The 15,696-nt window shown below is 33.8% G+C and overlaps 2 protein-coding genes across 2 annotated transcripts; one reads left to right on the plus strand and one right to left on the minus strand.

Annotated features, from left to right (window-relative positions):
* Window positions 1-2,734: 2,734 nt before the first annotated feature.
* On the minus strand, window positions 2,735-4,164 carry LOC123910407 (secreted RxLR effector protein 161-like). The gene is made up of 2 exons (XM_045961503.1): window positions 3,592-4,164; window positions 2,735-2,743 (listed from the first exon to the last, which is right to left on the minus strand). The coding sequence occupies exons 1-2, from the start codon at window positions 4,162-4,164 to the stop codon at window positions 2,735-2,737; spliced, it is 582 nt and encodes a 193-aa protein (XP_045817459.1).
* A 5,831-nt stretch (window positions 4,165-9,995) lies between these two features.
* Window positions 9,996-15,335, plus strand: LOC123906472 (type IV inositol polyphosphate 5-phosphatase 6-like). The gene is made up of 7 exons (XM_045956387.1): window positions 9,996-10,420; window positions 10,527-10,608; window positions 10,729-10,839; window positions 11,216-11,695; window positions 13,518-13,784; window positions 14,348-14,531; window positions 14,880-15,335. Exons 1-7 carry the CDS (start codon window positions 10,318-10,320, stop codon window positions 14,949-14,951), a joined length of 1,299 nt encoding a protein of 432 aa, XP_045812343.1. The 5' UTR covers window positions 9,996-10,317; the 3' UTR covers window positions 14,952-15,335.
* The last annotated feature ends 361 nt before the right edge of the window (window positions 15,336-15,696 follow it).

Genomic DNA, 15,696 nt, shown 5'->3' on the forward strand with positions numbered 1-15,696 from the left:
GGGTGGGGCCAGGGACGTCTCCAACTTTTTGAAGACCCTGTGCATTATTAAAAATAGGTCCTAATAAAAAAAATGTAAAAGAAAATATCAAAAGAATTATCATCGATTTAAATTACAAATAACATCGATAACACTAAAAAATAATAATTTTTTCACTACTATAAAAAATGTTTGATAAATAGGACGATCTCTATTATACTATAGTTTTATCCATTTGATAAAACTATAGTATAACAATTACCTATAAAACGTCTAAAAAAATTATTCACAATAGAAAAATATCTTTTAGGATATTTTGTACTCCCTTCAATCTTATATATAAGAAAAATTTTGTTTTTTAGATTCATTGTAAAATGAATGTATCTAAATATAGTCTAGATACATTCATTTTATAATGAACCTAAAAAACAAAATTTTTCTTATATATAGGACCGGAGGCGGTAACTAATAAATCTCTCGTTTTAGAATAAAGATAATCTCAAATATCAGGACAACACAATCTCTTATTTAAAAGGCTACAATCCCTAATTTTATATCTCTCATTTATTAATACTACTACCTATAATTTTTTTTAGAGGCCCCTATTTTTTATGGGGCCTTGGGCCATAGCACATGTGACGTGAGAGAGAAATTGATATTGTGAGAAGATATGAATTAGTATGACTAAGTTACTTGATATGATTTTTTGACAGGAAGTTACATGAAGATAATGATGTACAACATACAAAGATTGGTGTCGTATATATGTTGAGAGGGAATTGTCATATAATTGATGAATGGTCACCAAGTGTTAATCTTCAAATATAGACAAAGATGTCTTTCGATATTTATATAAGTGTGATTTTTTTAAAAAAATAGTATAGACAAGATGTGAGGGAGTGATTAATTTAGGGTAGTTGGCACTTAGCATAGATTTTGATCATTCAACTGCATAAAAAAATTAGTATATATGAACCATGCATGTATGAATTTTTTTGACTTAATTCATGCATAGACATATACATTTATTTTTCTACTTACTATTCATTACAGTTGAAATATATAACAAAAAATAGTTTAGACTTTCTATACCTTGAAGTCATGAGGCTGAAATTAAACTTCCAAATCCACAACTCTTCAGTGGAATTTTGACCGGAAGGCCTCCATTGTACATCCCTGCCCTTCGTAATTTTTTTAATAATGTAAAGTAAATATAATATAGAAAAAATAGATGGATGAGATTTCACATGAGGGAAATTTCACGGGAGCGAATCCCCTCCCACAATATAATGTCAACTACGTATGTAAGTTTTTGTATCTGTACGTAATGCAACTCTTCATAAGAGAATCTAATTCTCGACTTAACTACATTTTTATCTATAAATATAGACAAGTGAAAATGAGCTAGTCCAAATAAACTGATCCGTCAAGTCCGTTAAAATATAGGGTTTGAAATTAATAATTTGAGTTTAAATATTTTTAGGTTTCTTAGTCCTTCCAAAAATAATTCGAATGGATGACAGGTATAATATGAAATCCACAATAACAAATATTAGGAGTGTTTAAATCTAATCCAATAAAAAAACCGAAAAAAAGAGTTTTTTTGGATATATTTAGACCACCTAACAACATAAATGATCGGTTTGGTTTTTGGTTGGCTGCATGGGAACCAAACCAAACTGATCGAAACGAAGTATATTTCATAAAACCAGTTATTTCATAAAGGATTTTTTTTGTTGTTATATAGGTTGGAACTATTTTGTATGTCTCTGTTATGAAATTATTGTGCTGGAACTTTGTTATAAAAATTTACTGATTTTGTTTTATCAAGCCTTAAATTAATGTGCATGAATATTGAACTTTCCTAGTATTATTTGTTGGCAACATTAAGGCCAATTACATAAATTGAAATTGCAAGTTATATATTCTCATGTTATGGATGGAGCTCTGTACACTGTTTACTTTTTGTATATATAAAGATCATTGTTGCTGAAAATGTGTTAAATCTAGCAAGCAAGAAGTTTTTTTTTTTTTTTTTTTATAAGCAAAAAATGAATTATAAGGAGTACAAAGGATACTCAACCCTTACAATTCAGAATAATTTCTTCTTTTTTACAATTCTGGTTAAAAAATATTTTCTTATATTACTTACAAGTATATTTATGTTTTTTTTTAGTTATAGACTTAAATGTAATTATTTTTTGGTAGTGAAAGAGCGCTAACGCCCCAAAAATAAAAGAACTATAGAATTACATGAATATTTCTAGGCATGCAAGCCCCAGAAAAATTATAAAAAAGAAGACTCAAAACCTCATTGGGAGGAGTCTCCATAATATGAATATTAAAAGAATTTAGAGAAAAACTGAAATTAGCCTGCCAATCAACATTTCTATTTTCCTCTCTCCAAATATGATTAAATTGTACATGCCAATTCAACTTTAAAAGCTCTTGTATACGACGCATTCCTCCTATTTTGGTAAAAACAACAATTTTGGTCATTCTATTTTTACTTTTATTTTCTTTTATGATCCGGTCATTCTATTCTTAATTGTGCAATTTGGCAACCCTGTTCAAAGTTTTGTCCAACATTTGAGCTGACGTACCATTTAATTTTTTTTAGTATATAAACGAAATAATAAAGCCATCATAAACGCACACACATAAGTAAGGGAGTCGGAGTTTCAATCTTAGTCATAGCGTCTAGCCTAATAATTTTGACAATTTTTTATTACTTGAGCTAGGACTTATAGACGGTTTAACCATCCTGTTGTGAATTCGATAAAATCACACCAATAATAATCTTGATGTGTGGAGCAAATACGATTAAGCAATCAAAATAAGCGAACGGCAATAATAATCACAAATAATGATAAACGGCGAGAAAAGAAAAGGACACAATAAATTGTTTACCCAGTTCAGTCAATGTGACCTAATCTGGGGGAGAGAGCAGCTCTCCGTTCCACTATCAAACTTTGTTCCTTGATTACAATGAGATTCTCAAAAGAGTTACAAGAAAATAGAGTTATCCTATTTCTACCCTTTTCCCAAATCTCTTCCCGTGACCAAGAGATTTCAATGAAAGTGTTTCCCAAGGTGATAGAATGATTACCCAACCCTAGAGTCTTCACAAGATGTTTCTCTTATAACCCTAGTTTGTATGTTGGCCTCAGAAACCCTAAAAACTTGTTATGAAAAACAGAAAACGTGACCCTTTAAATACCCTGCAGTGATTTCCGCCCGAAACACAGCTTTTTCCGCCTGAGGCGTAATTTCCGCCTGAAACACCAAAATTTCCGCCTGGGGCGCCAAAACAGAGAGCACCCCTTTTCCTGCTTCAAATTTCCGCCCGAAACACAGGTTTTCCGCCCGGGGCGGAAAACAGCAGACTAGTGTTGTTTTTCTTCACGTTTTCAAGGCAATTTGCAACAAATCTCCACCTTGCCTTTAAAACGATGGTGATGTCAACTTCCCATCAACCACCGTGCTGCTCTCTCCAACCTCCGTCTACTCTTCAACGAAGTTAATTAAGTCCAAGCAATGCTTGAACTTAGCTCTAGGTAACGATTTGGTGAACATGTCAGCTGGATTCTCCTCTGATGCAATTTTCTGTACCATGATCTCTTTTGTTTCAATCATGTCTCTTACAAAGTGCAACCGGATGTCAATGTGCTTTGTCCTTTCATGATACACCTGGTGATTTGCCAAATGAATGGCACTCTGACTGTCACAATGTATCTTCACACACCCTTGACTAATCCCCATTTCTCCAATCATACCCTTCAACCATATGGCTTCCTTGACCCCTTCAACAAGAGCTATGTATTCTGCTTGAGTTGTTGACAAGGCTACAACAGATTGTTGATTGGCCTTCCACGTTACCGCTGTACCGAACAATGTAAACACAAAACCCGATAAGGATTTTCTAGTGTCTATATTACCTGCATAGTCCGCATCCACATATCCCTCTAAAGCATCTCTTCCTGGATCAGTTCTTGTGTACTTCAGACCACCCTTCAAAGAACCATTCAAATACCTCAGAACCCACTTCAAAGCTTGCCAATGAACTTGGCCCGGATTTGCCATAAACCGACTTACCACACTTATTGCATATGATAAATCAGGCCTACTACAAACCATGCCATACATGATGCTTCCAACCCCACTTGCATAGGGAGTACTCTCCATCTTCTTTCTCTCATCCTCGGATTGAGGACACTATTTTATCGACAACTTTGAATGGTGACCAAGTGGTGTATTCACTACCTTAGAATCTGTCATTCTAAACCGCTCCACCACTTTCTTCAAATAATCATGCTGAGATAAGAACAACTCACCTTTACTCCGGTCTCTCAAGATATCCATACCAAGTATCCTCTTCGCATTTCCAAGATCCTTCATCTAAAATTCACCATTTAATTTCTCCTTGAGCTTTTGAATCTCATGCTTGTCAGAACTTGCCATGGACACTGTTTTATCGACAACTTTGAATGGTGACCAAGTGGTGTATTCACTACCTTAGAATCTGTCATTCTAAACCGCTCCACCACTTTCTTCAAATAATCATGCTGAGATAAGAACAACTCACCTTTACTCCGGTCTCTCAAGATATCCATACCAAGTATCCTCTTCGCATTTCCAAGATCCTTCATCTCAAATTCACCATTTAATTTCTCCTTGAGCTTTTGAATCTCATGATTGAGGACACTGTTTTATCGACAACTTTGAATGGTGACCAAGTGGTGTATTCACTACCTTAGAATCTGTCATTCTAAACCGCTCCACCACTTTCTTCAAATAATCATGCTGAGATAAGAACAACTCACCTTTACTCCGGTCTCTCAAGATATCCATACCAAGTATCCTCTTCGCATTTCCAAGATCCTTCATCTCAAATTCACCATTTAATTTCTCCTTGAGCTTTTGAATCTCATGCTTGTCAGAACTTGCCATAAGAATATCATCTACATAAAGAAGGAGGTAGAGAATGACTTTCTCATTCCTCTTCATCATGTACACACAACTGTCATAGTTGCTTCTCACAAATCCAGTCTTCAATAAGAAATCATCAAACCGACGATACCACTGCCTCGGACTCTGCTTCAACCCATACAAAGATTTCTTCAACAGACATACTTTAGAATTGTCTTCCACAAAACCTTCAGGTTGTTGCATGTAGATAGTTTCTTCTAACTCTCCATGTAAGAATGCGGTCTTCACATCCATCTGTTCTAACTCAAGATCATACATGTTGACAATAGCCATAAGTACCCTTATAGAACAATGTTTCACCACCGGTGAGAAGATTTCATTGTAATCAATCCCCTCTACCTGAGTAAAACCCTTTGCTACAAGTCTCGCCTTATACCTTGGTGCTTCGACCCCTGGTATACCTTCTTTCCTTTTGAACACCCACTTGCTACCAACTACCCTTTTATTTTTAGGTAATGGCACAAGCTTCCAAGTCTGGTTTTTCTCCAATGAAAGCATTTCCTCATTCATTGCCTCCAGCCAGTCTTTACTATATATGCTTTCTGATGCTTCCCTGAAGTTTTTTGGTTCAGAGTCTTGCACTTCTTCAGCTGCATTCAAAGCATAACAAATAAGGTCAGCATAACCGAGTCTATTAGGTGGTTTAATAACTCTCCTTTCCCTATCTCTTGCAAGCTGATAGTCAGGAACAGTTGTTTCATCACTTCCACTCTCATCAGGTACTTGAGTCTCATCCTCCTTTTCCCTCTCATCAATGGAAGGCTCCACCTCAAACTGAATTCTCTCCACCCCCGTTTCTGGTCTTTTCTCCAGGTCTTTGCACTTCAACCCCATCCGGGTCTCATCAAAAGTGACATCCCTGCTTATGATAAACTTTGATCCTCCAGGCTCCATCTTCCACAGCTTGTAACCTTTCACACCCTCGGGATAACCAATGAAAACACACTTCACAGCTCTAGCATCAAGCTTATCTTGCCTGACATGTGCAAATGCTAAAGCTCCAAAGACTTTCAAGTTAGAGTAGTCTGCCGGCTTGCCACTCCAAACCTCCATAGGTGTCTTTAGATCAATTCTTGTTGATGGACATCTGTTGATCAAATATGCAGCAGTGTTAACTGCCTCTCCCCAGAAACTTTTGGGTAATCCAGCTCCCAACAGCATACATCTCACGCGCTCCAGCAAGGTCCTGTTCATCCTTTCAGCCAGACCATTCTGCTGCGGTGTGTATGCAACGGTTCTATGCCTCTTTATACCTAGTTTCCTGCAAAACTCATTAAATTGCTCTGAAACAAACTCCAGGCCATTGTCAGTTCTCAACACTTTCAGTTTAGTTCCTGTTGATTTTCTATTAAGGTATGCCATTCCTTAAATTTTTCAAAGGTGTCACTTTTGTTCTTTATTATGTGAACCCATACCCTTCTAGAATAATCATCAATCATAGTAAGAAAATATGAACCTCCCCCATGAGTGGAAACAGACGCTGGACCCCAAAGGTCCGAGTGAACATACTCAAATGGTCTACTAGAATTATGCACTCCCACCCCAAACTTCACCTTGTGTTGTTTGCCTAATGTGCAGTTATCACAAAATTCTAGTTTGTTCAATTTTTCTTGTCCTAGCAAACCTTGTTTAGCTAGTTCAACTAAACCCCTCTCACTGACATGCCCTAACCTCAAATGCCATAGTTTGGTTATATCTGCAGCCTCTACACTAGTTACTAATGCATTAGAAATAACAGTGGAACCTTCTAAAATATAAAGACCATTAATTTTAGACCCTTTAGCAATTACTAATGCACCATTTGAAATTCTCATTACCCCACGTTCAATTCTAGTACAAAACCCTAGACTATCAAACATGCTTATGGAAATTAAATTTCTCTTAAGTTCGGGAATATACCTCACATTCTTCAAAAGGAAATCACGGTCATCAAACATTTTGAGACGGATAGTACCCATACCTTGAACCTTGCACGCCTTATTGTTACCGAGACGGACAACTCCACCTTCTTTAAATTCCAAGGTTTCAAAGTACTCCTTTCTTGGACAAATGTGATATGAGCACCCTGAGTCCATGACCCAGCTTTTCTCAGGTTCCCAACTTGTAACTGTTAGTGCTCCTGCACTCTCATAACCTTCCTCCTCACTAGCGGCAATTTGAACTGACGAACTACCACCACCCCTTCTCTCGGGACAGTCCTTCTTGAAGTGACCTGGTTCATGACAATGGTAACATTTGAACTTGCCACCACCATCACCCTTTGCCCTAGACTTGGACCTGTGTTTCTTCCCTTTTCCTCTCCCTTTGTTTTCACTTCTCCCCCTTGCAATATTCAAGCCTTCTCCACTATCATCAATTTTCATATCTCTGAGTTTAGTCAACTCCTTGGTTCTCAAGGCCGATTGGACTTCATCCAAGGTGATAGTGCCTTCTTTGCCATATAGCAATGCATCCTTGAGATTGTCAAGAGACTTGGGAAAAGCACACAACAGGTGAAACGCTTTGTCCTCATCTTCCAGGTTCACATCAATGTTCGCCAAATCGTCAATAATTTTATTGAACTCCGATAGTTGTTCCATTACCGACTTATTCTCCACCATACGAAAGAAAAACAACCGTTCTTTCAAACACTGCTTATGTGCCAAAGACTTCGTCATATACAACGCATCAAGCTTGGTCCACATAGCCACAGCTGTTTTTTCTTTCGCTACTTCTCTCAACACCTTATCTCCAAGGCACAAAATAATCGCACTCAGTGCTTTATTATTCATCTCGGTCTTTTCTGCTAGTGTCAAAGTAGCAGGCATGTGTGCCTCTCCTAGAAGCGCCTCATCACACTTTTGTTGAGTTAGTATTGCCCTCATCTTCACCTTCCACAACCCAAAGTCGTTACTCCCGGTGAACTTCTCGATGTCCCACTTAGAACCCATGATACTTAATTCGTTTGATCCTTTGCCCCACGGTTGGCGCCAATTGTTGTGAATTCGATAAAATCACACCAATAATAATCTTGATGTGTGGAGCAAATACGATTAAGCAATCAAAATAAGCGAACGGCAATAATAATCACAAATAATGATAAACAGCGAGAAAAGAAAAGGACACAATAAATTGTTTACCCAGTTCAGTCAATGTGACCTAATCTGGGGGAGAGAGCAGCTCTCCGTTCCACTATCAAACTTTGTTCCTTGATTACAATGAGATTCTCAAAAGAGTTACAAGAAAATAGAGTTATCCTATTTCTACCCTTTTCCCAAATCTCTTCCCGTGACCAAGAGATTTCAATGAAAGTGTTTCCCAAGGTGATAGAATGATTACCCAACCCTAGAGTCTTCACAAGATGTTTCTCTTATAACCCTAGTTTGTATGTTGGCCTCAGAAACCCTAAAAACTTGTTATGAAAAACAGAAAACGTGACCCTTTAAATACCCTGCAGTGATTTCCGCCCGAAACACAGTTTTTTCCGCCTGAGGCGTAATTTCCGCCTGAAACACCAAAATTTCCGCCTGGGGCGCCAAAACAGAGAGCACCCCTTTTCCTGCTTCAAATTTCCGCCCGAAACACAGGTTTTCCGCCCGGGGCGGAAAACAGCAGACTAGTGTTGTTTTTCTTCACGTTTTCAAAGCAATTTGCAACACATCCAATTTAAAAATATGACAATAAATTAAGTGACCTAATTAACATAAAAATCAAGAGTTTAGTTGCGAAGAGTCTTAAAAAATTATGTTAAATTAAGCCATGACTTCACATTTCAATAGCATCAAAGTCAACATATACACGAAACAATCTGGACAGGTTAATTAGCCCTGCAATCATACGATCTTTCAAGGTAAAGGCAAGAGACTGAATTTAATTAATCACATGAATTAATATAAAATAGTCTTTATTTGATGAATAATGGTCCAAAAGGAGGAATATATACTAAAAAAATTATTTGACTTAGCATGCAACAATAATAACAAATATACAAAACAAATATATATGTGACATGGATATCCATGAGACATACGTGACCAGCACCACCTAACAGGCCTTAATAATCAAACACATGATAGAACCTTGTGAGGCCTATATCCACTTTCTTCTTGTCTTTGGATGCAGTCATTTATTGCACCCCTCCAACTCTAGGACAATCAACCTTCCACCAACTTGGCTACTTGATTTTTATATACGGATAATTATAGAGACTAATTTTTCATATACGATAGATATAATAACAGAATTGCTAGTGATCTTGTGAGTTTAATTTAATTGTAGAGATATTGCATGTAATATGTAGGGATCGAAGTTCAAATACGGATAATCTCACTTAATCACTTAATAAGTGAATTTCTAACCACTTGATTACATGACAAAAAAATAATTACAAAAGTGATGAGTTTTTTTGCATTGTTTAAAAATTTTAATATTGTTGCGTATTGAATTTAAAAAATACGCAGTCAGAGTTACTAGATGAAAATATGCCGTCGAGACAATTTTGATTAAGTTGAAAGAGACGTATGTCATCTTATTTAAAGTGCTTTTGAATCTAATTATATTTTGGTTGAAAGTTTATTTTGATCTATCTATTTTAACTAAAAATAGATTTTAGTCATTCATAATTTTTAAATCCAAGATTTTATAAGCCCTTTGATTCACAAGTTTTAATACTCTTTTATTTTTTTAGTTTTCACCACCGGGGTATCTGAGGTCAATTCTAGCAAGGTTTAGTACTCTTTCCTACGGCCCAACTTAACACCTATTTTCTATGATATGTCATATTCATTTACTTATGGTGTAGAATTATATTTGATAATATTGCATTCCAAATTTGGACTTGGAACAATGTATTTTACAAGAATATAAGTTTACATTTTATTAATGAAACTCGAAGAAAAAAAAAGGTAAGACACATTTGTTTTTTTGTTCAATAATTCCACATCATTATTGAAAATGACACATAGAACTAGATTGTGGGGAAAAATCTAAAACTTGTAAAACTAATGGACTAACATCATATTTAAATAAAAATAGAGGGACTAAAACCATGTTTCATTCAAACTTTTGTGTATTTAAGCTTCTATTTTTTTTGGCTTAAAATATGTGTCCCTTATTTCCCTCTCTTGTGTTCAACGCTCAAAGAACCAACCAACCAACCTCTTCTTAAGCTATACTTTGTTTTGTCACTTCTTTTTGTTACTATAAGGCGATTAACACTATGATACATTTACAACATATCAAATCATCTTTCATCATACACAATTATATGTAAATAATTTTTAGATGTGATGTTACCTTTTTTCCTTCTTGTCATAGATATTGGAATCAAACCTTGATATATAATATCATCTTTCTAAAATCTTATAAGCTATGGAGTTGAAGAACCAAAAATCAAGATATAAGAGGCTATGTAATTGGTTCACCAACAAGCAAAAGGAAAATAAACCATCAAATAGTTTACATGAAATAGAAGGTTAATTTATTTCTTATTTTATTTATTATATATTATTCCTTGATTCAAGGAAAAAAAAATATATTAGTACATAATGTTTTTATGTTAATATGTTTGCATTTTATAGAAGATGAGAGTTATGAATATGGAGGAAATGTTTCCCTTCAGTCAATGGAGTTTGATTCATGCATTTCAACAAATAAGCTAAGGTAATTAAATTAGTTACTATATATGTATGTGTGAATACTTTATGAAATTAATTTCAACAAAAAATGTATAAAAAAAATAATAATGTTTATAATATTATCTGATGATTTTATTTTTTTCAGGATCTTTGTTGGAACATGGAATGTTGCTGGAAGATCTCCTGTAGGAAGCTTAGATGTTGATTTGGATGAGTGGTTAAATCTCAAGAGTTCTGCAGATATATATGTTCTTGGGTATGTATGCATGACTTAGATCCTCTACAATTATTGTGTTAAGGTTTGGCCCTTTGGGATCCAACAAAATCATTTATTTCTATATAACGAATTGCTTCGTTTTTTTAATTTAATTTATTAGAGTGAAAAATTAAAATATTGGATATGACTCAGAATTTACTGATAAGTGGATAGACCGTTGGCAGAGTTCGGTTTAAGGACAATCTTATAAACTAGATTGTAGTACTTAAATACGATTTGGGTGTAAGCTTGATTAATAGAGTCATGTTGTGGCTGCGTTGCGGTTAGAGATATAGGCACAATTTGAAGAACATTTTAATCAAATATTGTGTGTTTTTGTTCCTGTTCTAACAGATATTGTTTTCAATCTTCATAGGTTTCAAGAGATTGTACCATTGAAGACCTCAACAGTAATAGGAGCAGAGAATCCATCAGTTGCAACAAATTGGAACAATCTCATAGGAAAAACACTATCAAATGATGAAAATTATTACAAAAAAATAGAAGGAAGCAACAAAAAAAAGTACAAGATGGTAGCAAGTAAAAAAATGGTTGGAGTATTCATAAGTGTGTGGTTAAAAGAACAAGTATTAGAAAAATACTGTGTTTCAAATGTAAGAGTTTGTTCAGTTGCATGTGGTGTTATGGGATATTTAGGAAACAAAGGTTGTGTTGGAGTTAGTATGTTAATTGAAGGGACAAGTTTTTGTTTTGTTGTAGCACATTTAGCTTCAGGGGAAAAGAAAGGTGATGAAGGTAGAAGGAATTATCAAGTTCAAGAGATTTTTAGAAGAACATCTTTTCCTAGGACCACAAAAATTCATCAACATCATCCTCTAACAATCTTAGGCCATGAGTAAGTTTGTCTCTTCCATATTGTTTTTTTTTTAATTATTATATTTTTGCTTTCATATACCGACACATACACCAAATACAAATCACACTACACTAATACTGATAATAATTTGAAAAAATAAAATTAATTGAATATAATTTGTACATGTGTCACAAAGGACACTAACGTGTGTCGAACTGTCTTCAATATAAAACACCGGTGATTCATAAATATTTTTTACCTTTGTGATTTTTCCCCTTGTTTCTGATTGTTGGAGTAATCATGAAAATAAGTAAAATTAAGTTCACACCATAGTCACATAATTCGCTCAATATCCTGCGAACCGCGAATTGGTTCACCATAATTCGTAGGGAAATTCGTAGAAAACAGGGAACCAGAGTGAACCAAAGAAGGAATAACCATTTCTTTATTTGAGCGAATAATAACTCAATAAAAAAAATATTTAACTACTGCACTCACATAGGGAAGCGCTCATCACTTTAATAAAGTGAGATAAGATTAATCACCATGCTTGTTTATTGAAATCTACTCCTACACTGATTATATTTATAGTGAATATGTCTCTTTGTGTTTGCAAAACTCTAGATGTGGGTGTGAACATGATAACCGTTGAAGTATCATCTTTAATGTGACTTTTGTTAGAATGTGATATTTTCATCATGCATTTTGTTGTTTTTAACTATATAATATTTTTTATTCATAGCGTATCAAATATAACGTACCACGAACCCAAATAGCGTACCGACTATGTATACCCCCAAACTTACCGAATACTTTGAGGGTCGCGTACCACGTACCCGAATGCATACCACATACCGCAGCGAATTGAGAACCATGTGACTTTGGTTCACACAGCATGTTTGATAAATTTCAAGCTGAGCTGCATCTTATAAAAGTTATGAACAATTGTAGAAATGTGAAGTTATATTTGTAGTTGTCAGTTAGACACCAGAACACTAATGTTTATAACTTAGTGACAAATTAAAAGAAAAAATTTAAGGAAGCAATATAAATTTTAAAAATAATCTAAAGACCAATAGTGTAATCTACACAGAAAAATGAAAAAATCATTTTTTTTTTGCCAAGAGAAAAATGAAAACATCATTTTCCAACAGAACATGCATTTTTTTATTTATTAAACAGGTAGTTAATTCGGTTGTTTTGAGTTGTTTTCAAGTTTAGTCCATTTCAGGTAGCAAGTCATTTTCAATAATGTGAAGTACAAGCTTGATCATGTAAGTTAAATATGGCTTGTGAAATAATTAATGGTAGCAATAGTATATAGCCCCCCTTTAAATTGAGGAACACATAGGGTGGACAAAGTTTGGTTTAAAACCAAAACCGTATGGAAACCGAACCAAATTATTTTTTTAGTTCGGAAAAACCGAACCGCAACTGTTTAACATAAATTGAATCAAACCTGTTTGATTAACTAGTTAACTGGTTTGACATAAAAAATGGAACCTAACCTAATAATATAGTATAATTAAGTCCAAATAATGTTTTATCCTAAATTAATAACAATTTTCATCTTGCCATTTTTTTTAAAAAAATATGATACAATCGATTTGTCAAGTTCTTAGTTACAATTTATAGTATAACAATTTAGACTAATTAAAGACACATTATTCTGAAAAATCCGAGCTCGGATTTTGATCAGAACAATTTCTGATCACACTTTACTTATCTTTCGACTGAACTTTACATTACTAATCTTCCCTAAAAAATTAGAGGGTTAAAACAAAAAGAAAAACTAAAGTATGTCTTGTGACCTAATTAGCTAAAGTTAATTAACTAAGTAAATTTTGTATTTATGTAACAGTCGAATATTTTGGTTTGGAGATCTCAACTATAGACTATACTTGAAAGACCATCTTGCTAGGCATTTGATAAGAAAGCAAGATTGGAAGGCTTTGCAAGAGTTTGATCAACTTCAAAAGGAGTTACAAGAAGGTGGAGTTTTTGAGGGTTGGAAAGAAGGTAACATAGAATTTGCTCCCACATATAAATACTCATCTTCCACTAGCAATATCTATTGTGGTAGTGGCCTTCCAAGTAGATCAGGGGAAAAACAAAGAACACCAGCATGGTATAGTAACCACTTTCTTATACTTATTTTTTTTGTTTATTATAGGCCTTACAGGGATTTGAATTGTCTGCAGTCACAAATTGTACGATGTATTTATGTATATCGGTTGTCAATGGATTAACGATTAAGTCAAATAATTCATATTTCAAGTTTTGTATTTTAGAGTTTTGGAAAAAAAAAATCAAAATTAGATTACTTTTTTGCATAGTCTGATATCAATTCAACAATCACTGATGTGCTGACTACTTGAATGTGTAAATTTGTGACTACAGACGATCCAAGTCCATGAAGTAGTGGATAAAGTTTACCTTGAGAATTAACAATTGTATAATTTGTGACACCTATTTATCATAATTTTAAGAAGGTTTAAATGCATTTTTTGTTCTCCTATTTTTTTTTTTAAACTGAATTTTTGGTCCCCGGATTTTACTTTTTTCAGAATTTTGGTCCCTCTCTATACTTCATGAAGTAACAATACTTATTAACATAATTTTTTTAAGCTAAATTGCAGTTTTCTTGTAATGTAAGTAACATAGTTATCAAACATTTCTTTGGTGAGGCAGGTGTGATAGAATTCTATGGTATGGTAAAGGAGTAGAGCAACTTCATTATATTAGAAGTGAAAGCAAATTCTCTGATCATCGTCCTGTTTCAGCACTTTTCTCTACACAAATTGAAATCAAGTCATCTAATAGAGGACTTGTGGAATTGGACAATATCCCTCCAACAATGTTGCATTCCAATCATGTAAGTTTTTGTGCTTAATTCATTAGTTATGAATAAATATTTTTGTTATTTAATTTACATATAACTCAAAAGCCTCACATTCTCACGGTAAAGTTCACTATCTCGACTTGAACCCCTTGATGTTATTTGAAATTGTTAACGTAGAGGTCATTTGTAAAAAAGTTTTTATTATACAAGAATAATTCTTTGAAGTGCATAAAAACTTTCTTACGGAGGAACTAATTTCAACGTCAATAATTTCAAATAATACAATGTACAAGAATCGGTTGTTATATGCAAAAATAGACTTTATTGAAGTTTTTGGAATTAGTATTTTTATAAGGTAGTGATTTAGATTAGTTATTGCAGGGAGTGAGCAAAGGAGAAGAAGATGAAAACCCTACCTCATTGTCATTGTTAATGAAGAATGTACAAGGTTGATAATACAAGCCATTAAACTTTAGATTAATAACCATTAAAAAAAAACTGTAGATTATAACTAAGGATGACAAATATTTACAGGCAAGTTATTTCTTTGGTCATTAGAAAAGGACAAAAAAAATTAAAAAAAAAAAAAGAAGAAGAAAAAGGACAAAAAATTGATTTCCTAAAATCCCAACACTTTTTGGAAATCAGAATTTTTAAAAGGTTAGGATTAGACTGGAAAATGTGGTAAAATACAATTGATGTGGAGAATCGAGATGGATCTCATAATATAAAATATAAATACTGTAAATTATACAAATGTTTGTTATGCAAAAGATGTATTAATCCAAAATATAAGAAAGAATATTCAGTATTTTCTCTGACAATAATAATATTCAATATTTAGCAATCCCAATTTTTTTTCCCTTTCAATTTCTATACAAAACATATATGTACCCCATCATTGCAAAAGTGCAAGGTATTTTCAAATTTAGATGATACAACGTCATGAACAAATTTCAGTCTTATTGAATCAAACCTAGCTCTTGTATCTCAAGAAAAACCTCATTAAAAGGAGAAAACCTACTTTGCATGTCCAACAAATTTTTCTACTGAAATTAATAAATGCTAAATGATAACGATGATTAATACTGAAACTCAATATTTTACAAGCAAGTTGGACCAACCTAAGAGTATGTGAACCACACCCTTTTAGGAGAGTATATTCTCTCCAGTTTGTTTTTAAACGAAGGAAGTAAAT

This window comes from Trifolium pratense, linkage group LG2 (genome assembly GCF_020283565.1).
Source record: "Trifolium pratense cultivar HEN17-A07 linkage group LG2, ARS_RC_1.1, whole genome shotgun sequence".
NCBI lineage: Eukaryota > Viridiplantae > Streptophyta > Magnoliopsida > Fabales > Fabaceae > Trifolium > Trifolium pratense.